This window comes from Coregonus clupeaformis, unplaced genomic scaffold, assembly GCF_020615455.1.
Source record: "Coregonus clupeaformis isolate EN_2021a unplaced genomic scaffold, ASM2061545v1 scaf0350, whole genome shotgun sequence".
NCBI lineage: Eukaryota > Metazoa > Chordata > Actinopteri > Salmoniformes > Salmonidae > Coregonus > Coregonus clupeaformis.
Genome location: NW_025533805.1, coordinates 114,263 through 135,612, shown reverse-complemented (window position 1 = coordinate 135,612; position 21,350 = coordinate 114,263). Strand labels below are relative to the sequence as shown.

Genomic DNA, 21,350 nt, shown 5'->3' with positions numbered 1-21,350 from the left:
TTTTAAGAAAATAGAGTTAAGAAAATATTTACTAAATAAAACGTCACACAATAAGATAACAATAATGAGACTATATACAGGGGGTACCGGTACCAAGTCAATGTGTGGAGCTACAGGTTAGTAGAGGTAATATGTACATGTAGGTGTGACTATAAATAGATATTAAACAGCGAGTAGCAGCAGTGTAAATCAAAGGGGGGGGGGGGGTTAATGCCAATAGTCCTGGTAGCCATTTGATTAATTGTTCAGCAGTCTTATGGCTTGGGGGTAGAAGCTGTTAAGGAGCCTTTTGGACCTAGAATTGGAGCTCCGGTACCGCTTGCCGTGCGGTAGCAGAGAGAACAGTCTATGACTAGGGTGACTGGAGCCTTTGGCAATTTTTTGGGCCTTCCTCTGACACCGCCTGGTATAGAGGTCCTGGATGGCAGGAAGCTTGGCCCCAGTGATGTACTGGGCCGTACGCACTACCCTCTGTAGTGCCTTACGGTTGGAGGCCGAGCAGTTGCCATACCAGGCGGTGATGCAACCAGTCAGGATGCTCTCAATGGTGCAGCTGTAAAACTTTTTGAGGATCTGGGGACCCATTCCAAATCTTTTCAGTCTCCTGAGGGGGAATAGGCATTGTCGTGCCCTCTTCACAACTTTCTTGGTGTGTTTGGACCATGATAGTTTGTTGGTGATGTGGACACCAAGGAACTTGAAGCTCTCAACCTGTTCCACTACAGCCCTGTTGATGTGAATGGGGGCGTGCTCAGTCCTCCTTTTCCTGTAGTCCACAATCATCTCCTTTGTCTTGGTCACGTTGAGGGAGAGGTTGTTGTCCTGGCACCACACTGCCAGGTCTCTGACCTCCTCCCTATAGGCTGTCTCATCGTTGTCGGTGATCTGGGCTACCACATGTTATGTCGTCAGAAAACTTAATGTTGGTGTTGGAGTCGTGCTTGGCCACGCAATCGTGGGTGAACAGGGAGTACAGGAGGGGACTGAGCACGCACCCCTGAGGGGCCCCCGTGTTGAGGATCAGCGTGGAAGATGTGTTTTTGCTTACCCTTACCACCTGGGGGCGGCCCGTCAGGAAGTCCAGGATCCAGTTAGAGAGGGTGTTTAGTCCCAGGGTCCTTAGCTTAGTGATGAGCTTTGAGGGCACTATGGTGTTGAATGCTGAGATGTAGTCAATGAACAGCATTCTCAGGTGTTCCTTTAGTCCAGGCGGGAAAGGGCAAAGTGGAGTGCGATTGAGATTGCGTCATCTGTGGATCTGGTAGGGCGGTATGCGAAATGGAGTGGGTCTAGGGTTTCTGGGATAATGGTGTTGATGTGAGCCATGACCAGCCTTTCAAAGCACTACATGGGTATCAGTAATCTGATTGGTGAAGGTGAATAAGTGCTCTGATTGGTGGATGCCTCTCCGCAGGGGGAGTTTGTGAATGAGTACATCGGAGAGCTGATCGATGAAGAGGAATGTCGCACCAGGATCAAGGACTACCAGGAGAATGACATCACTCACTTCTACATGCTTACCATCGACAAGGTACCCTCCCTGGTGTAGTACACTACTCTACCCTCCCTGGTGTAGTACACTACTCTACCCTCCCTGGTGTAGTACACTACTCTACCCTCCCTGGTGTAGTACACTACTCTACCCTACCCTCCCTGGTGTAGTACACTACTCTACTCTACCCTCCCTGGTGTAGTACACTACTCTACTCTACCCTCCCTGGTGTAGTACACTACTCTACCCTCCCTGGTGTAGTACACTACTCTACCCTCCCTGGTGTAGTACACTACTCTACCCTATCCTCCCTGGTGTAGTACACTACTCTACCCTCCCTGGTGTAGTACACTACTCTACCCTCCCTGGTGTAGTACTCTACTCTACCCTCCCTGGTGTAGTACACTACTCTACCCTCCCTGGTGTAGTACACTACTCTACCCTCCCTGGTGTAGTACACTACTCTACCCTCCCTGGTGTAGTACACTACTCTACCCTCCCTGGTGTAGTACACTACTCTACACTATCCTCCCTGGTGTAGTACACTACTCTACTCTACCCTCCCTGGTGTAGTACACTACTCTACTCTACCCTCCCTGGTGTAGTACACTACTCTACTCTACCCTCCCTGGTGTAGTACTCTACTCTACCCTCCCTGGTGTAGTACACTACTCTACCCTCCCTGGTGTAGTACACTACTCTACTCTACCCTCCCCGGTGTAGTACACTACTCTACCCTCCCTGGTGTAGTACTCTACTCTACCCTCCCTGGTGTAGTACACTACTCTACCCTCCCTGGTGTAGTACACTACTCTACTCTACCCTCCCTGGTGTAGTACACTACTCTACTCTACCCTCCCTGGTGTAGTACACTACTCTACCCTCCCTGGTGTAGTACACTACTCTACCCTCCCTGGTGTAGTACACTACTCTACTCTACCCTCCCTGGTGTAGTACACTACTCTACTCTACCCTCCCTGGTGTAGTACACTACTCTACCCTCCCTGGTGTAGTACACTACTCTACTCTACCCTCCCTGGTGTAGTACACTACTCTACTCTACCCTCCCTGGTGTAGTACACTACTCTACCCTCCCTGGTGTAGTACACTACTCTACACTATCCTCCCAGGTGGAGTACATTTACATGTTCGTCATTGAGCGGATGCTCTCAACCAGAGTGACTTAGTGCATTCATCTTAATAAGATAACTAGGTGGGACAACCACATATCACAGACATAGCTACTTTATTAAGGAAAAATATACTTACGCTGATAGTATCAGAGCTAGTGAGTGGGGAAAAAAGTAAAGTGCAAGTGTTTCACCAAATCTTTTTGGGGGTGATGTGGGTGGTGCTGTGAAATTGTTTTCAGATGTTCAGGGACTGCTATCGTAGCTTCAGGGGGAAGCTGGTTCCACTATTGGGGTGCCAGGACAGAGAAAAGCTGTCTGCTCCTCCATGAGAGGACCTGTCTGTCTGTGGCAGTGTCCCTGATTTGCTGGAGCCAGAGGAACAGTATTGCTTTGGGGATGTTACACTCAAGACCTCTGTGACATTACAGAAAACAATACTACACATCTATAACTGTAGCTCTATCTTAATACTACACATCTATAACTGTAGCTCTATCTTAATACTACACATCTATAACTGTAGCTCTATCTTAATACTACACATCTATAACTGTATCTGTCTTTTTCTGTTCCTATAATATTACTGCATACCTCACCAGCCTGACCTGTGTTGTTTCCAGGATCGGATCATAGACGCCGGCCCTAAAGGGAATTACTCCCGCTTCATGAACCACAGCTGCCAGCCCAACTGTGAGACGCAGAAATGGACGGTGAACGGAGATACCAGGGTTGGGCTGTTCGCGGTCTGTGACATCCCTGCTGGTGAGAATCAACCACCACCTTGGTCAGGTCGTTATTGTAAAATAAAAAAGATGGTATGCCAGAGATGTCTAATGCTGTTGTCTTGGTGGTTTGGTTTATTGACAGGCCAGAGATGTTTTTAATGCTGTTGTCTTGGTGGTTTGGTTTATTGACAGGCCAGAGATGTTTAATGCTGTTGTCTTGGTGGTTTGGTTTATTGACAGGCCAGAGATGTCTAATGCTGTTGTCTTGGTGGTTTGGTTTATTGACAGGCCAGATATGTTTAATGCTGTTGTCTTGGTGGTTTGGTTTATTGACAGGCCAGAGATGTTTAATGCTGTTGTCTTGGTGGTTTGGTTTATTGACAGGCCAGAGATGTTTAATGCTGTTGTCTTGGTGGTTTGGTTTATTGACAGGCCAGATATGTTTAATGCTGTTGTCTTGGTGGTTTGGTTTATTGACAGGCCAGAGATGTTTAATGCTGTTGTCTTGGTGGTTTGGTTTATTGACAGGCCAGATATGTTTAATGCTGTTGTCTTGGTGGTTTGGTTTATTGACAGGCCAGAGATGTTTAATGCTGTTGTCTTGGTGGTTTGGTTTATTGACAGGCCAGAGATGTTTAATGCTGTTGTCTTGGTGGTTTGGTTTATTGACAGGCCAGAGATGTTTAATGCTGTTGTCTTGGTGGTTTGGTTTATTGACAGGCCAGAGATGTTTAATGCTGTTGTCTTGGTGGTTTGGTTTATTGACAGGCCAGAGATGTTTAATGCTGTTGTCTTGGTGGTTTGGTTTATTGACAGGCCAGAGATGTTTAATGCTGTTGTCTTGGTGGTTTGGTTTATTGACAGGCCAGAGATGTTTAATGCTGTTGTCTTGGTGGTTTGGTTTATTGACAGGCCAGAGATGTTTAATGCTGTTGTCTTGGTGGTTTGGTTTATTGACAGGCCAGAGATGTTTAATGCTGTTGTCTTGGTGGTTTGGTTTATTGACAGGCCAGAGATGTTTAATGCTGTTGTCTTGGTGGTTTGGTTTATTGACAGGCCAGAGATGTTTAATGCTGTTGTCTTGGTGGTTTGGTTTATTGACAGGCCAGAGATATTTAATGCTGTTGTCTTGGTGGTTTGGTTTATTGACAGGCCAGAGATGTTTAATGCTGTTGTCTTGGTGGTTTGGTTTATTGACAGGCCAGAGATGTTTAATGCTGTTGTCTTGGTGGTTTGGTTTATTGACATAATGCTCAAGGGAAGTTGTAATAATATTCTAGTGTGTTGTGGTCTGCAGGTACAGAGCTGACCTTCAACTACAACCTGGATTGCCTTGGTAATGAGAAGACTGTGTGTCGCTGTGGGGCTCCCAACTGTAGTGGTTTCCTTGGAGACCGGCCCAAGGTGAGTTGGCTTCTCTTGGTACATACAAGACAAGTAGATTTAGAACATCCATACTTTATAACACCTTTTAAAAGTCTGAAAGATGATACCCCAAGGAACAGATGGAATTCTTGAGGTCCATCTAACAGCCCAAACATGGGGTCTGCCCCCACCTGACTGTTTCCTGTCAGACCTCTGGTGGACAGAACCCTATCTGACTGTTTCCTGTCCAGACCTCTGGTGGCCAGACCCATATCTGACTGTTCTTCCCTGTCCAGACCTCTGGTGGCCATGCCCCTATCTGACTGTTTCCTGTCCAGACCTCTGGTGGCCAGAACCCTATCTGACTGTTTCCTGTCCAGACCTCTGGTGGCCAGGCCCATATCTGACTGTTCTTCCCTGTCCAGACCTCTGGTGGCCAGGCCCATATCTGACTGTTTCCTGTCCAGACCTCTGGTGGCCAGGCCCCTATCTGACTGTTCTTCCCTGTCCAGACCTCTGGTGGCCAGGCCCATATCTGACTGTTTCCTGTCCAGACCTCTGGTGGCCATGCCCCTATCTGACTGTTTCCTGTCCAGACCTCTGGTGGCCATGCCCCTATCTGACTGTTTCCTGTCCAGACCTCTGGTGGCCAGGCCCATATCTGACTGTTCTTCCCTGTCCAGACCTCTGGTGGCCAGGCCCATATCTGACTGTTCTTCCCTGTCCAGACCTCTGGTGGCCAGGCCCCTATCTGACTGTTCTTTCCTGTCCAGACCTCTGGTGGCCAGGCCCATATCTGACTGTTCTTCCCTGTCCAGACCTCTGGTGGCCAGGCCGTGGAGCCCAAGGGGAAGAAACCCAAGAAGAAGGTGAAGAAGCGCCGGGTGCGTAATGAGGGGAAGGAGTCTGAGGACGAGTGTTTCCGCTGCAGAGATGGAGGGCAGCTGGTTCTGTGTGACAAGAAGAGCTGCACCAAGGCCTACCACCTCTCCTGCCTGGACCGCACCAAGAGGCCCTTCGGTAAGACCCCTAACCCCCTAACCCTACCACCCCTAACCCCCTAACCCTACCACCCCTAACCCCCTAACCCTACCACCCCTAACCCCCTAACCCTACCACCCCTAACCCCTAACCCTACCACCCCTAACCCTACCACCCTAACCCCTAACCCTACCACCCCTAACCCCCTAACCCTACCACCCCTAACCCCTAACCCTACCACCCCTAACCCCCTAACCCTACCACCCCTAACCCCCTAACCCTACCACCCCTAACCCTACCACCCCTAACCCCCCTAACCCTACCACCCCTAACCCCCTAACCCTACCACCCCTAACCCTCCTAACCCCCTAACCCTACCACCCCTAACCCCTAACCCTACCACCCTAACCCCCTAACCCTACCACCCCTAACCCTACCACCCCTAACCCCTAACCCTACCACCCCTAACCCCCCTAACCCTACCACCCCTAACCCTACCACCCCCTAACCCCCTAACCCTACCACCCCTAACCCCCTAACCCTACCACCCCCTAACCCCTAACCCTACCACCCCTAACCCTACCACCCCCTAACCCTACCACCCCTAACCCCCTAACCCTACCACCCCTAACCCCCCTAACCCTACCACCCCTAACCCCCCTAACCATACCACCCCTAACCCCCTAACACTACCACTGTGTCTGTTAGGGTTAGATAGATATATAATATTATGTTAGGGTTAGATGGATAATATTATCTAACCCTAACACATTATATATCCATCTAACCCTAACACATTATATATCCATCTAACCCTAACACATTATATATCCATCTAACCCTAACACATTATATATCCATCTAACCCTAACACATTATATATCCATCTAACCCTAACACATTATATATCCATCTAACCCTAACACATTATAATAATATTATATATCCATCTAACCCGAACACATTATATATCCATCTAACCCTAACACATTATATATCCATCTAACCCTAACACATTATAATAATATTATATATCCATCTAACCCAAACACATTATATATCCATCTAACCCTAACACATTATATATCCATCTAACCCTAACACATTATATATCCATCTAACCCGAACACATTATATATCCATCTAACCCTAACACATTATATATCCATCTAACCCTAACACATTATATATCCATCTAACCCTAACACATTATATATCCATCTAACCCGAACACATTATATATCCATCTAACCCGAACACATTATATATCCATCTAACCCGAACACATTATATATCCATCTAACCCTAACACATTATATATCCATCTAACCCTAACACATTATATATCCATCTAACCCTAACACATTATATATCCATCTAACCCTAACACATTATATATCCATCTAACCTGAACACATTATATATCCATCTAACCCTAACACATTATATATCCATCTAACCCTAACACATTATATATCCATCTAACCCTAACACATTATAATAATATTATATATCCATCTAACCCAAACACATTATATATCCATCTAACCCTAACACATTATATATCCATCTAACCCTAACACATTATATATCCATCTAACCCTAACACATTATATATCCATCTAACCCAAACACATTATATATCCATCTAACCCGAACACATTATATATCCATCTAACCCTAACACATTATAATAATATTATATATCCATCTAACCCAAACACATTATATATCCATCTAACCCTAACACATTATATATCCATCTAACCCTAACACATTATATATCCATCTAACCCTAACACATTATATATCCATCTAACCCTAACACATTATAATAATATTATATATCCATCTAACCCGAACACATAATAATAATATTATATATCCATCTAACCCGAACACATTATAATAATATTATATATCCATCTAACCCGAACACATAATAATAATATTATATATCCATCTAACCCAAACACATTATATATCCATCTAACCCTAACACATTATATATCCATCTAACCCTAACACATTATATATCCATCTAACCCTAACACATTATAATAATATTATATATCCATCTAACCCTAACACATTATATATCCATCTAACCCTAACACATTATATATCCATCTAACCCTAACACATTATATATCCATCTAACCCTAACACATTATATATCCATCTAACCCTAACACATTATATATCCATCTAACCCTAACACATTATATATCCATCTAACCCTAACACATTATATATCCATCTAACCCTAACACATTATATATCCATCTAACCCTAACACATTATATATCCATCTAACCCTAACACATTATATATCCATCTAACCCTAACACATTATATATCCATCTAACCCGAACACATTATAATAATATTATATATCCATCTAACCCGAACACATTATAATAATATTATATATCCATCTAACCCGAACACATAATAATAATATTATATATCCATCTAACCCAAACACATTATATATCCATCTAACCCTAACACATTATATATCCATCTAACCCTAACACATTATATATCCATCTAACCCGAACACATTATAATAATATTATATAACCATCTAACCCTAACACATTATATATCCATCTAACCCTAACACATTATATATCCATCTAACCCTAACACATTATATATCCATCTAACCCTAACACATTATATATCCATCTAACCCTAACACATTATATATCCATCTAACCCTAACACATTATATATCCATCTAACCCGAACACATTATATATCCATCTAACCCTAACACATTATATATCCATCTAACCCGAACACATTATAATAATATTATATATCCATCTAACCCCTAACACATTATATATCCATCTAACCCTAACACATTATATATCCATCTAACCCTAACACATTATATATCCATCTAACCCTAACACATTATATATCCATCTAACCCTAACACATTATATATCCATCTAACCCTAACACATTATATATCCATCTAACCCGAACACATTATATATCCATCTAACCCTAACACATTATATATCCATCTAACCCGAACACATAATAATAATATTATATATCCATCTAACCCTAACACATTATATATCCATCTAACCCTAACACATTATATATCCATCTAACCCTAACACATTATATATCCATCTAACCCTAACACATTATATATCCATCTAACCCTAATACATTATATATCCATCTAACCCTAACACATTATATATCCATCTAACCCTAACACATTATATATCCATCTAACCCTAACACATTATAATAATATTATATATCCATCTAACCCGAACACATTATAATAATATTATATATCCATCTAACTCGAACACATAATAATATATTATATATCCATCTAACCCAAACACATTATATATCCATCTAACCCCTAACACATTATATATCCATCTAACCCTAACACATTATATATCCATCTAACCCTAACACATTATAATAATATTATATATCCATCTAACCCTAACACATTATATATCCATCTAACCCTAACACATTATATATCCATCTAACCCGAACACATAATAATAATATTATATATCCATCTAACCCAAACACATTATATATCCATCTAACCCTAACACATTATATATCCATCTAACCCTAACACATTATATATCCATCTAACCCTAACACATTATATATCCATCTAACCCTAACACATTATATATCCATCTAACCCTAACACATTATATATCCATCTAACCCTAACACATTATATATCCATCTAACCCTAACACATTATATATCCATCTAACCCTAACACATTATATATCCATCTAACCCTAACACATTATATATCCATCTAACCCTAACACATTATATATCCATCTAACCCTAACACATTATATATCCATCTAACCCCTACACATTATATATCCATCTAACCCTAACACATTATATATCCATCTAACCCTAACACATTATATATCCATCTAACCCTAACACATTATAATAATATTATATATCCATCTAACCCGAACACATTATATATCCATCTAACCCGAACACATTATATATCCATCTAACCCTAACACATTATATATCCATCTAACCCTAACACATTATATATCCATCTAACCCTAACACATTATATATCCATCTAACCCTAACACATTATATATCCATCTAACCCTAACACATTATATATCCATCTAACCCTAACACATTATATATCCATCTAACCCTAACACATTATATATCCATCTAACCCTAACACATTATATATCCATCTAACCCTAACACATTATAATAATATTATATATCCATCTAACCCAAACACATTATATATCCATCTAACCCTAACACATTATATATCCATCTAACCCTAACACATTATATATCCATCTAACCCTAACACATTATATATCCATCTAACCCTAACACATTATATATCCATCTAACCCTAACACATAATAATAATATTATATATCCATCTAACCCGAACACACAATATTATACAGTGCATTCTGAAAGTTTTCGGACCCCTTCACTTTTGTTACGTTACAGCCTTATTTTAAAATTGATTAAATTATTTTTTCCCCTCATCAATCTACACACAATACCCCATAATGACAAAGCGAAAACAGGTTTTTAGAGATGTTTGCACAAAAAAACAGAAAAACCTTATTTACATAAGTATTCAGACCCTTTGCTAGGAGACTCGAAATTGAGCTCAGGTACATCCTCTTTCCATTGATCATCCTAGATGTTTTTACAACTTGATTGGACATCATTTGGAAAGGCACACACCTGTCTATATAAGGTCCCACAGTTGACAGACAGTGCATGTCAGAGCAAAAAATCAAGCGGTCGAAGGAATTGTCCGTTGAGCTTTGACAGGATTGTGTCGAGGCAGCGATCTGGGGAAGAGTACCAAAACATTTCTGCAGTGGCCTCCATCATTCTTAAATGGAAGAATTTTGGAACCACCAAGGCTCTTCCTAGAGCTGGCCGCCCGGCCAAACTGAGCAATCAGGGGAGAAGGGCCTTGGTCAGGGAGGTGACCAAGAACCTGATGGTCACTCTGACAGAGCTCTAGAGTTCCTCTGTGGTGATGGGAGAACCTTCCAGAAGGACAATCATCTCTGCAGCACTCCACCAATCAGGCCTTTATGGTAGAAGCCACTCCTCAGTAAAAGGCACATGACAGCCCACTTGGAGTTTGCCAAAATGCACCTAAAGGACTCTCAGACCATGAGAAACAAGATTCTCTGGTCTGATGAAACCAAGATTGAACTCTTTTGCCTGAATGCCAAACGTCACTTCTGGAGGAAACCTGGCACCATCCCTACGGTGAAGCATGGTGGTGGCAGCATCATGCTGTGGGGATGTTTTTCAGCGGCAGGGACTGGGAGACTAGTCAGGATCGAGGGAAAGATGAACGGAGCAAAGTACAGAGGTGTGATGGTGCTTTGCTGGTGACACTGTCTGTGATTTATTTAGAATTCAAGGCACACTAAACCAGCATGGCTACCACAGCATTCTGCAGAGATACGCCATCCCATCTGGTTTGGGCTATCATTTGTTTTTCAACAGGACAATGACCAAACACACCTCCAGGCTGTGTAAGGGCTATTTAACCAAGAAGGAGAGTGATGGAGTGCTGCAACAGATGACCTGGCCTCCACAATCCCCCGACCTCAACCAAATTGAGATGGTTTGAGGAGTTGCACAGAAGATTGAAGGAAAAGCAGCCAACAAGTGCTCAGCATATGTGGGAACATCTTCAAGACTGTTGGAAAAGCATTCCAGGTGAAGCTGGTTGAGAGAATGCCAATAGTATGCAAAGCTGTCGTCAAGGCAAAGGGTGGCTATTTGAAGAATCTCAAATATATAATATATTTTGATTTGTTAAACACTTTTTTGGTTACTACATCATGTGTTACTTCATAGTTTTGATGTCTTCACTATTATTCTACAATGTAGAAAATAGTAAAAAATTAAGAAAAACCCTTGAATGAGTAGGTGTTATAACTTTTGACCGGTTATGTGTGTGTGTGTGTGTGTGTGTGTGTGTGTATGTATGTGTATAGATATATATATATATATATATATATATATATATAGATATATAGATATATAGATATATATATATAGATATATAGATATATATATATAGATAGATAGATAGATAGATATCTATATATATATATATATACACACACACACACATAACCGGTCAAAAGTTGTATATATATATTATATATAGATATCTATCTGTGTTGAAGTTGGAAGTTTACATACACTTAGGTTGGAGTCATTAACTTGTTTTTCAACCACTCCACTAATTTCTTGTTAACAAACTATAGTTTTGGCAAGTCGGTTAGGACATCTACTTTGTGCATGACACAAGTAATTTTTCCAACAATTGTTTACAGACAGATTATTTCACTTATAATTCACTGTATCACAATTCCAGTGGGTCAGACGTTTACATACACTAAGTTGACTGTGCCTTTAAACAGCTTGGAAAATTCCAGAAAATGATGTCATGGCTTTAGAAGCTTCTGATATGCTAATTTACATAATTTGAGTCAATTGGAAGTGTACCTGTGGATGTATTTCAAGGCCTACCTTCAAACTCAGTGCCTCTTTGCTTGACATCATGGGAAAATCAAAATAAATCAGCCAAGACCTCAGAAAAAAATGTGTAGACCTCCACAAGTCTGGTTCATCCTTGGGAGCAATTTCCAAACGCCTGAAGGTACCACGTTCATCTGTACAAACAATAGTACGCAAGTATAAAAACCATGGGACCACGCAGCCGTCATGAAGGAGATTCGTTCTGTCTCCTAGAGATGAATGTACTTTGGTGCGAAAAGTGCAAATCAATCCCAGAACAACAGCAAAGGACCTTGTGAAGATGCTGGAGGAAACGGGTACAAAGTATCTATATCCACAGTAAAAGGAGTCCTATATCGACATAACCTGAAAGGCCACTCAGCAAGGAAGAAGCCACTGCTCCAAAACCGCCATAAAAAAGCCAGACTACGGTTTGCAACTGCACATGGGGACGAAGATCGTACTTTTTTGGAGAAATGTCCTCTGGTCTGATGAAACAAAAATATAGCTGTTTGGCCATAATGACCATCGTTATGTTTGGAGGAAGGGGAGGGTGGCTTGCAAGCCGAAGAACACCATCCCAACCGTGAAGCACGGGGGTGGCAGCATCATGCTGTGGGGGTGCTTTGCTGCAGGAGGCACTGGTGCACTTCACAAAATAGATGGCATCATGAGGAAGGAAAATTATGTGGATATATTGAAGCAACATCTCAAGACATCAGTCAGGAAGTTAAAGCTTGGTCACAAATGGGTCTTCCAAATGGACAATGACCCCAAGCATACTTCAAAAGTGGCAAAAGTGGCAAAATGGCTTAAGGACAACAAAGTCAAGGTATTGGAGTGGCCATCACAAAGCCCTGACCTCAATCCTATAGAAAATTAGTGGGCAGAACTGAAGGCCTACAAACCTGACTCAGTTACACCAGCTCTGTCAGGAGGAATGGGCCAAAATTCACCCAACTTATTGTGGGAAGCTTGTGGAAGGCTACCCGAAACGTTTGCCCAAAGTTAAACAATTTAAAGGCAATGCTACCAAATACTAATTGAGTGTATGTAAACTTCTGACCCCCTGGGAATGTGATGAAAGATATAAAAGCTGAAATAAATCATTCTCTCTACTATTATTCTGACATTTCACATTCTTAAAATAAAGTGGTGATCCTAACTGACCGAAGACAGGGAATTTTTACTAGGATTAAATGTCAGGAATTGTGAAACTGAGTTTAAATGTATTTGGCTAAGGTGTATGTAAACATCCGACTTCAACTGTGTGTGTGTATATATATCTATCTCAGCAAAAAAGAAACGTCCTCTCACTGTCAACTGCGTTTATTTTCAGCAAACTTAACGTGTAAATATTTGTATGAACATAAGATTCAACAACTGAGACATAAACTGAACAGGTTCCACAGACATGTGACTAACAGAAATTGAATAATGTTTTCCTGAACAAAGGGGGTGGTCAAAAGTAACAGTCAGTATCTGGTGTGGCCACCAGCTGCATTAAGTACTGCAGTGCATCTCCTCCTCATGGACTGCACCAGATTTGCTAGTTCTTGCTGTGAGATGTTACCCCAGTCTTCCACAAAGGCACCTGCAAGTTCCTGGACATTTCTGGGGGGAATGGCCCTAACCCTCACCCTCCGATCCAACAGGTCCCAGACGTGCTCAATGGGATTGAGATCAGGGCTCTTCGCTGGCCATGGCAGAACACTGACATTCCTGTCTTGCAGGAAATCACGCACAGAACGAGCAGTATGGCTGGTGGCATTGTTATGCTGGAGGGTCATGTCAGGATGAGCCTGTAGGAAGGGTACCACATGAGGGAGGAGGATGTCTTCCCTGTAACGCACAGCGTTGAGATTGCCTGCAATGACAACAAGCTCAGTCCGATGATGCTGTGACACACCGCCCCAGACCATGACGGACCCTCCACCTCCAAATCGATCCCGCTCCAGAGTACAGGCCTCGGTGTAACGCTCATTCCTTCGACTGGTAAACGCGAATCCGACCATCACCCCTGGTGAGACAAAACCGCGACTCGTCAGTGAAGAGCACTTTTTGCCAGTCCTGTCTGGTCCAGCGACGGTGGGTTTGTGCCGGTGATGTCTGGTGAGGACCTGCCTTACAACAGGCCTACAAGCCCTCAGTCCAGCCTCTCTCAGCCTATTGCAGACAGTCTGATCACTGATGGAGGGATTGTGCGTTCCTGGTGTAACTCGGGCAGTTGTTGTTGCCATCCTGTTCCTGTCCCGCAGGTGTGATGTTCGGATGTACCGATCCTGTGCAGATGTTGTTACACGTGGTCTGCCACTGCGAGGACGATCAGCTGTCCGTCCTGTCTCCCTGTAGCGCTGTCTTAGGCGTCTCACAGTACGGACATTGCAATTTATTGCCCTGGCCACATCTGCAGTCCTCATGCCTCCTTGCAGCATGCCTAAGGCACGTTCACGCAGATGATCAGGGACCCTGGGCATCTTTCTTTTGGTGTTTTTCAGAGTCAGTAGAAAGGCCTCTTTAGTGTCCTAAGTTTTCATAACTGTGACCTTAATTGCCTACCGTCTGTAAGCTGTTAGTGTCTTAACGATCGTTCCACAGGTGCATGTTCATTAATTGTTTATGGTTCATTGAACAAGCATGGGAAACAGAGTTTAAACTCTTTACAATGAAGATCTGTGAAGTTATTTGGATTTTTTTCAAGTATGTTTGAAAGATAGGGTCCTGAAAAAGGGATGTTTTTTTTTTTTTGCTGAGTTTATATATGCATGCATGCACTGAACTCAGTAAAATCTTTGAAATTGTTGCATGTTGTGTTCATATTTTTGTTCAGCGCTGAACAAAAATATAATGCCCAGCCAATCAGAATTGGGTTTTCCCCACAAAAGGGCTTTATTACAGACAAAAATACTCCTCAGCACCATTTTAGTGGCCTTTTATTGTCCCCAGCACAAGTGTAATGATCATTCTGTTTAATCAGTTTATTGATATGCCACACCTGTCAGGTGGTTTGGATTATCTTGGAGAAGGAGAAATGCTCACTAACAGAGATGGAAACACATTTGAAAGAAATAAGCTTTTTGTGCATCTGGAACGGACATTTCAGGGATTTTTTTTAATTTCAGCTCATGAAACATGGGACCAATACTTTGTTTTATATTTTTGTTCTGTGTATAATATGTTAATGTTGTTATATTTCAGGGCGCTGGGATTGCCCGTGGCACCACTGTGATGTGTGTGGGAAGCCGTCGGAGGTGTTCTGCCAGCTGTGCCCCAACTCCTTCTGCAAGAACCACCAGGAGGGGGCGCTGCGGCTCTGGCCCCACACTGGACAACTCTGCTGCCAGGAGCACGATGACCCCTGACCCGGAGCGGACTGAGAGTTCAGGTCTACAGTCTGGGAGGTGCTGACCTGCAGCAGAACAGGACCCAACTCCATAATAATGTTTTCAATATGACAGACAGAAAGCACTGTATGTATGATGTCTCTCCTCATCAGGGTTCTGCTCTACAGCTCATTCAACCAATCAGGTCCTTTTACACTCAGCCAGCCAGCCAATCGGGTCCTTCCACTCAGCTTGTACCTGTTGTTTGTCTGTAACTTGTCTGCAGTGAGAGAACACCTGGTAGAGAAGCACAGACGACAGGTACAGCATTAGTCTCTTCACTCCTTCTCTCCCCAGTAGAGGTTTATATGTTATGTGTGTGTATATATATATGTGTATGTGTGTATATGAAAGACCAAAATTATAATAATACTGGAATCTTGTTAGTACTAGGTTGGCAGGTTGGATCTGTTTTTATCTGAAGTAATATCGTTAAACACGACACTATGGATAGGTCTTGACTTGCGTTTACTATAGACAAGTACTGAATATTTTTTAAACTAATTGTTTTCATTTGAGTAATGCTAGTACAGAAATGTGATATCCACCTGTTCAGAGTGTTATTAAAGCACAGAGCTGAAACCTTGTGGACTTTAACTCAGTCTCTTCGTTGCTGACGCCTGCGTAGGTATTTTACGTATCAGCTAACCCACGTCATAGCAATCTGGTGCCCGACGACGTAGAACACTTTCATCAATATCAACATGGACCTGTGGCTTTAATACCAGAATAAAGAGGCCTTTATTGGTTAGTTCATTCCACGATCTGCTGGAGAAAAGTCTGGAACATTTCCCCATTCAGTCTAATGATCCCTTAATCTGTGTTCAGGAAACACATTGAGGTGATGTAAGAGTGAAACTTGAAAATCCACCAGAATTTATTTAAGACATGACTGGTCATTTGCATAATGACAATACAGCAGCAGTCGATGGTACAAAATGTTTTTCTGTAAAAAGGATTTCCTCCAAACCCAGCCCAGCAATCCTGTCTTAGTGCAAACACTTTTAATAAAGATAGGCACATGATGAATGACATCTGTCACAGGAAGTCCATCCGATGACCCCTGGATGAGTCAGAACAGGAAGTGGTTTGTCTTCAGCTCTGGGCCAGTCTCCATAAAGCCTCTGACAGACAGACAGGTCCTAGATCGGCACTCCTACTAGACGTGTCATGGACTTGAGGCTCTATTCAATCTGTATCGCTGAAGGTCAGCGTGATTGAAATTTTAAAGGCAACGTTCCAGCATATGTCAACTCAGTCAGTCCTTCCCGCCATCTAACACCTCAGTCAGTCCTTCCCGCCATCTAACACCTCAGTCAGTCCTTCCCGCCATCTAACACTTCAGTCAGTCCTTCCCGCCATCTAACACCTCAGTCAGTCCTTCCCGCCATCTAACACTTCAGTCAGTCCTTCCCGCCATCTAACACTTCAGTCAGTCCTTCCCGCCATCTAACACCTCAGTCAGTCCTTCCCGCCATCTAACACTTCAGTCAGTCCTTCCCGCCATCTAACACCTCAGTCAGTCCTTCCCGCCATCTAACACCTCAGTCAGTCCTTCCCGCCATCTAACACTTCAGTCAGTCCTTCCCGCCATCTAACACCTCAGTCAGTCCTTCCCGCCATCTAACACTTCAGTCAGTCCTTCCCGCCATCTAACACCTCAGTCAGTCCTTCCCGCCATCTAACACCTCAGTCAGTCCTTCCCGCCATCTAACACCTCAGTCAGTCCTTCCCGCCATCTAACACCTCAGTCAGTCCTTCCCGCCATCTAACACCTCAGTCAGTCCTTCTCGCCATCTAACACCTCAGTCAGTCCTTCCCGCCATCTAACACCTCAGTCAGTCCTTCCCGCCATCTAACACCTCAGTCAGTCCTTCCCGCCATCTAACACCTCAGTCAGTCCTTCTCGCCATCTAACACCTCAGTCAGTCCTTCCCGCCATCTAACACTTCAGCGATAGATTGAATCCAGCCTTAACCACTAAGCACCATCAGACAGTGTTAGCCCAGGGAGGTTCCTCATTACGCTATCGTAGTTCACCAATACCCGGCCGCCTCCACAGCATCAGCCTCCACTTGATTGGTTCAAGGGTTTCTCAGGTTCTCTAGCAATATCAGGCCTCTCTCCCCCAACCTCTTGATTCACTGCTGGGAAGTATATAAATGTGATTTATTCTGATTCTTTGTGTAGTTTTCATGGTTTCAGGTTAAATTTCCATTATTCAATACTTCATTCATACTTTACCATTCTGCAAGTGCTATAATGTGATTTCGCAAACTACAAATTAAATACATGGCTTATGCTTCAACAAAAATCAGTTGTCAGGTGTGATTTTGTTGAGGCTATGAGCATGTCTAGAGTTAGTGGCCATCATACATTCACTGAAAAATAACACCTTATCAATAAAACAAGTTTTTCAACAGAATTGAAAATATTTACAAATGATACAAATAAAAAAATAAATATCAGTTCTGTAAATTTGATTATGAAAAAATAAAATATTAAAAGCAACCATGGGCTAGCTTCGTTTTCTATAAACATGGTGCTGTTTGTTTCTCAGCAGGATGATGTCATCAGGAGGCTAGAACCTCTTGGTGGATGATGTCAGAGCCGTAGGCCCCGCCCCTCAGCTGGTGGGAGTGGCATCTCTTCTGACACGCCTCCATATCCACCCCACTGGGCGGAGTTTCAGGGGTAGCGGAGGAGTACCCATCGCTCTCTGTCCCAGTTCGGAGTCGTGTCCTGGGGTACGACAGCTCACTGGTGTTGGGGGGAGTTCTGTGCAGAGGTCTGCCCTGTGGGGGGTTGTGGTTAGGAGGTCTGCCCTGTGGGGGGTTGTGGTTAGGAGGTCTGCCCTGTGGGGGGTTGTGGTTAGGAGGTCTGCCCTGTGGGGGGTTGTGGTTAGGAGGTCTGCCCTGTGGGGGGTTGTGGTTAGGAGGTCTGCGCTGTGGGGGGTTGTGGTTAGGAGGTCTGCCCTGTGGGGGGTTGTGGTTAGGAGGTCTGCGCTGTGGGGGGTTGTGGTTAAGAGGCCTGCACTGTGGGGGGTTGTGGTTAAGAGGCCTGCTCTGTGGGGGGTTGTGGTTAAGAGGCCTGCTCTGTGGGGGGTTGGGGATTGATGGCTCCTCCTTTGGCCTTTCGCTCCTCTTGGGGATTCTGAATTTACCCCAGTTTTTAAGATTGCTGCCGCCAGGCCCACTGGCTAGCCAGCCGTTGTGTTTGGTTGTCATGGGTACAGTGGTGTCTCTGGGGTCTGATTGGCTGTCCTCTGTTCCGCTGAGCCTGGCCTTCCTATCCTTCACTTCAGTCACATGATCACTAACCCTAACCCTCGTTAACCTGACCCTAGCCTCAGTCACATTATGAACCTTGATCCTAGTTAACCTAACCCTAGCTTCAATCATATCACTAACATTAATCCTAGCGTCAGTCATATCACTGACCCTACTCGCAGGTTTCTCACTGGTTTTGGCTTTGATAGAGCTTTCCTTGAGTCCTCTCCTCCTTTCCCTCGTTCCCTGGTCCTCCTCTCCTCTCCTCCTCTCCCTCGTTCCCTGGTCCTCTCCTCTCCTCCTCGTTCCCTGGTCCTCTCCTCTCCTCCTCTCCTTTGTTCTCTGGTCCTCCTCTCCTCTCCTCCTCTCCCTCTCCTTTGTTCCCTGGTCCTCCTCTCCTCTCCTCCTCTTCCTCTCCTTTGTTCCCTGGTCCTCCTCTCCTCTCCTCCTCTCCGTTCCCTGGTCCTCCTCTCCTCTCCTCTCCTCCATTCCCTGGTCCTCCTCACCTCTCCTCCTCTTCTCCATTCCCTGGTCCTCCTCTCCTCTCCCCTTCTTCCTTTCCTCCATTCCCTGGTCCTCTCCTCTCCTCCTCTTCTCTGTTCCCTGGTCCTCCTCTTCTCTCCTCCTCTTCTTCCTTTCCTCCGTTCCCTGGTCCTCCTCTCCTCTCCTCCTGCTGATCTTCTGCTGCTCAGGTTCTGGGACCTCCTTCCTCAGGCTCCTCCTACCCTCCACTCTGAATCTGCCGCTCTCTCTACTTTCCATCCTGGAGTTGATGTCTGTCTCTACTCTGGAGTTGATGTCTGTCTCTACTCTGGTATGGTTGTCTGTCTCTACTCTGGTATGGTTGTCTGTCTCTCCTCTGGTATGGTTCTCTCTCTCTACTCTGGTATGGTTCTCTCTCTCTCCTCTGGTATGGTTGTCTCTCTCTACTCTGGTATGGTTGTCTCTCTCTCCTCTGGTATGTTTGTCTGTCTCTCCTCTGGTATGGTTGTCTCTCTCTCCTCTGGTATGGTTCTCTCTCTCTCCTCTGGTATGGTTGTCTGTCTCTCCTCTGGTATGGTTGTCTCTCTCTCCTCTGGTATGGTTGTCTCTCTCTCCTCTGGTATGGTTCTCTCTCTCTACTCTGGTATGGTTGTCTCTCTCTCCTCTGGTATGGTTGTCTGTCTCTCCTCTGGTATGGTTGTCTGTCTCTCCTCTGACGTGTCTGCCTCCCCCAGTCAGACTGTGTGGTAGATGTAGGCCTCCTTTACGGTGCCCTCCCCTCCCTCGGTCTCTCCTATGGGTCTTCAGGCCGCTGTATCCCAACACCGCCATTGGAGCCGAAACCACACTGAGTACCACGCTGTCGTTCAGACACCCTGATGAAGACAACACCAGACAACACAGGGTCAACACAGGGTCAACTGGACATTACACTGATCTGCCTAACAACAGTTATCACTCCGAGTCAGACTGATCAAGAGATAAACGTGGCCGTTATAGCACATGGTCGATATGAATGTTCTTGCATATTATTATTATTATTATTGCATATGTTGAGTCTTGAAAGTGTTTGCAACATGTGAACCAAAAGGCTGTCAAAGTTAAACCCATTACATGTTCTATGCCATCATGTTTTGGACACATTTAATCACATCTCCTTTTCTTCTCCGCATGGGTCCACGTTAAGCGCACGTGTTTTCCGCACGGACCCTATTTCACCTGGACACTGGACACTGCACTCGGTGGCAGCTGCAGTTATGTAGTGTTGTTGGTCTTTATTATGGGCACAGCTTTGAGCAATTGTACAGAAGTACAGTAGCTAGCTAGTTATGCTAACGTTAGCTAGCTAACCAAAATAACATTACAATGCCATGGCTGAATGCCTCTTGATATAACCAACTTCCCACAATGATTTTAATCAGAAAATGACCTCCATTCCATTCAGATATTGTTTTTGTTGTAGTTGTCAGGTCAAAAGATTATAATATCCTATGTTTCACTGAGTCATGGCTGACATGGAAAATATACATCTAGCAGTTTTTCTATACATCGGCAGGACAGAACGACAGCGTCGGGGAAGCTCAGGGGGTGTGTCTCTTTGTTAACAGCTGGTGCGTGATCTCTAATATTAAGGAAGTCTCGAGATTCTGCTCGCCTCATGATAAGCTGTACACATTTTAGTCATTTAGCGGACGCTCTTATCCGGAGTGGCTAACATTTAGTGCATTCATCTTAAGATAGCTACGTGGGACAACCACATATCACTCTCATAGTAAGTATATTTTTCCTCAATAAAGTAGCTATCAGCGAAGTCAGAGCTAGTAAAAAATAACTTTTTTTTTATTTTACGTGCAAGTGTTAGTTCCCGAAAGGCATTCTTTTTTTCCTTGACGGCACAAGCGGGGAGCCCAGCCAACAGCAAT

The 21,350-nt window shown here is 43.8% G+C and overlaps 3 protein-coding genes across 3 annotated transcripts in view; 1 reads left to right on the top strand and 2 right to left on the bottom strand.

Annotated features, from left to right (window-relative positions):
* nsd2 (nuclear receptor binding SET domain protein 2) overlaps positions 1-16,262 on the top strand; it is a 54,373-nt gene extending 38,111 nt beyond the window's left edge. Inside the window, 5 exon segments of the mRNA XM_041870581.2 lie at positions 1,415-1,531; positions 3,246-3,387; positions 4,648-4,754; positions 5,534-5,735; positions 15,492-16,262. Coding sequence (XP_041726515.2) covers positions 1,415-1,531; positions 3,246-3,387; positions 4,648-4,754; positions 5,534-5,735; positions 15,492-15,655 — 732 coding nt within the window. The 3' untranslated portion in view covers positions 15,656-16,262.
* Positions 16,263-16,529: 267 nt separating this feature from the next.
* Positions 16,530-19,237, bottom strand: LOC121556696 (early nodulin-75-like). Its single transcript, XM_041870587.2, has 2 exons — positions 17,626-19,237; positions 16,530-17,509 (listed from the first exon to the last, which is right to left on the bottom strand). The coding sequence occupies exon 1, from the start codon at positions 19,105-19,107 to the stop codon at positions 18,250-18,252; it is 858 nt and encodes a 285-aa protein (XP_041726521.1). The 5' UTR covers positions 19,108-19,237; the 3' UTR covers positions 16,530-17,509; positions 17,626-18,249.
* Positions 19,238-19,655: 418 nt separating this feature from the next.
* Positions 19,656-21,350, bottom strand: part of LOC121556691 (protein Jade-1) — an 87,198-nt gene continuing 85,503 nt past the window's right edge. The window contains exons 11-12 of the mRNA XM_045215004.1: positions 20,073-20,303; positions 19,656-19,708 (exon numbers count right to left, since the gene is read on the bottom strand). Coding sequence (XP_045070939.1) covers positions 19,656-19,708; positions 20,073-20,303 — 284 coding nt within the window. The remainder of the gene's footprint in view (positions 19,709-20,072; positions 20,304-21,350) is intronic.

Coding starts and splice junctions, on each gene's coding strand:
- LOC121556696 (XM_041870587.2), bottom strand. CDS start 19,107: ATGACTGACGCTAGGATTAATGTTAGTGATATGATTGAAGCTAGGGTT.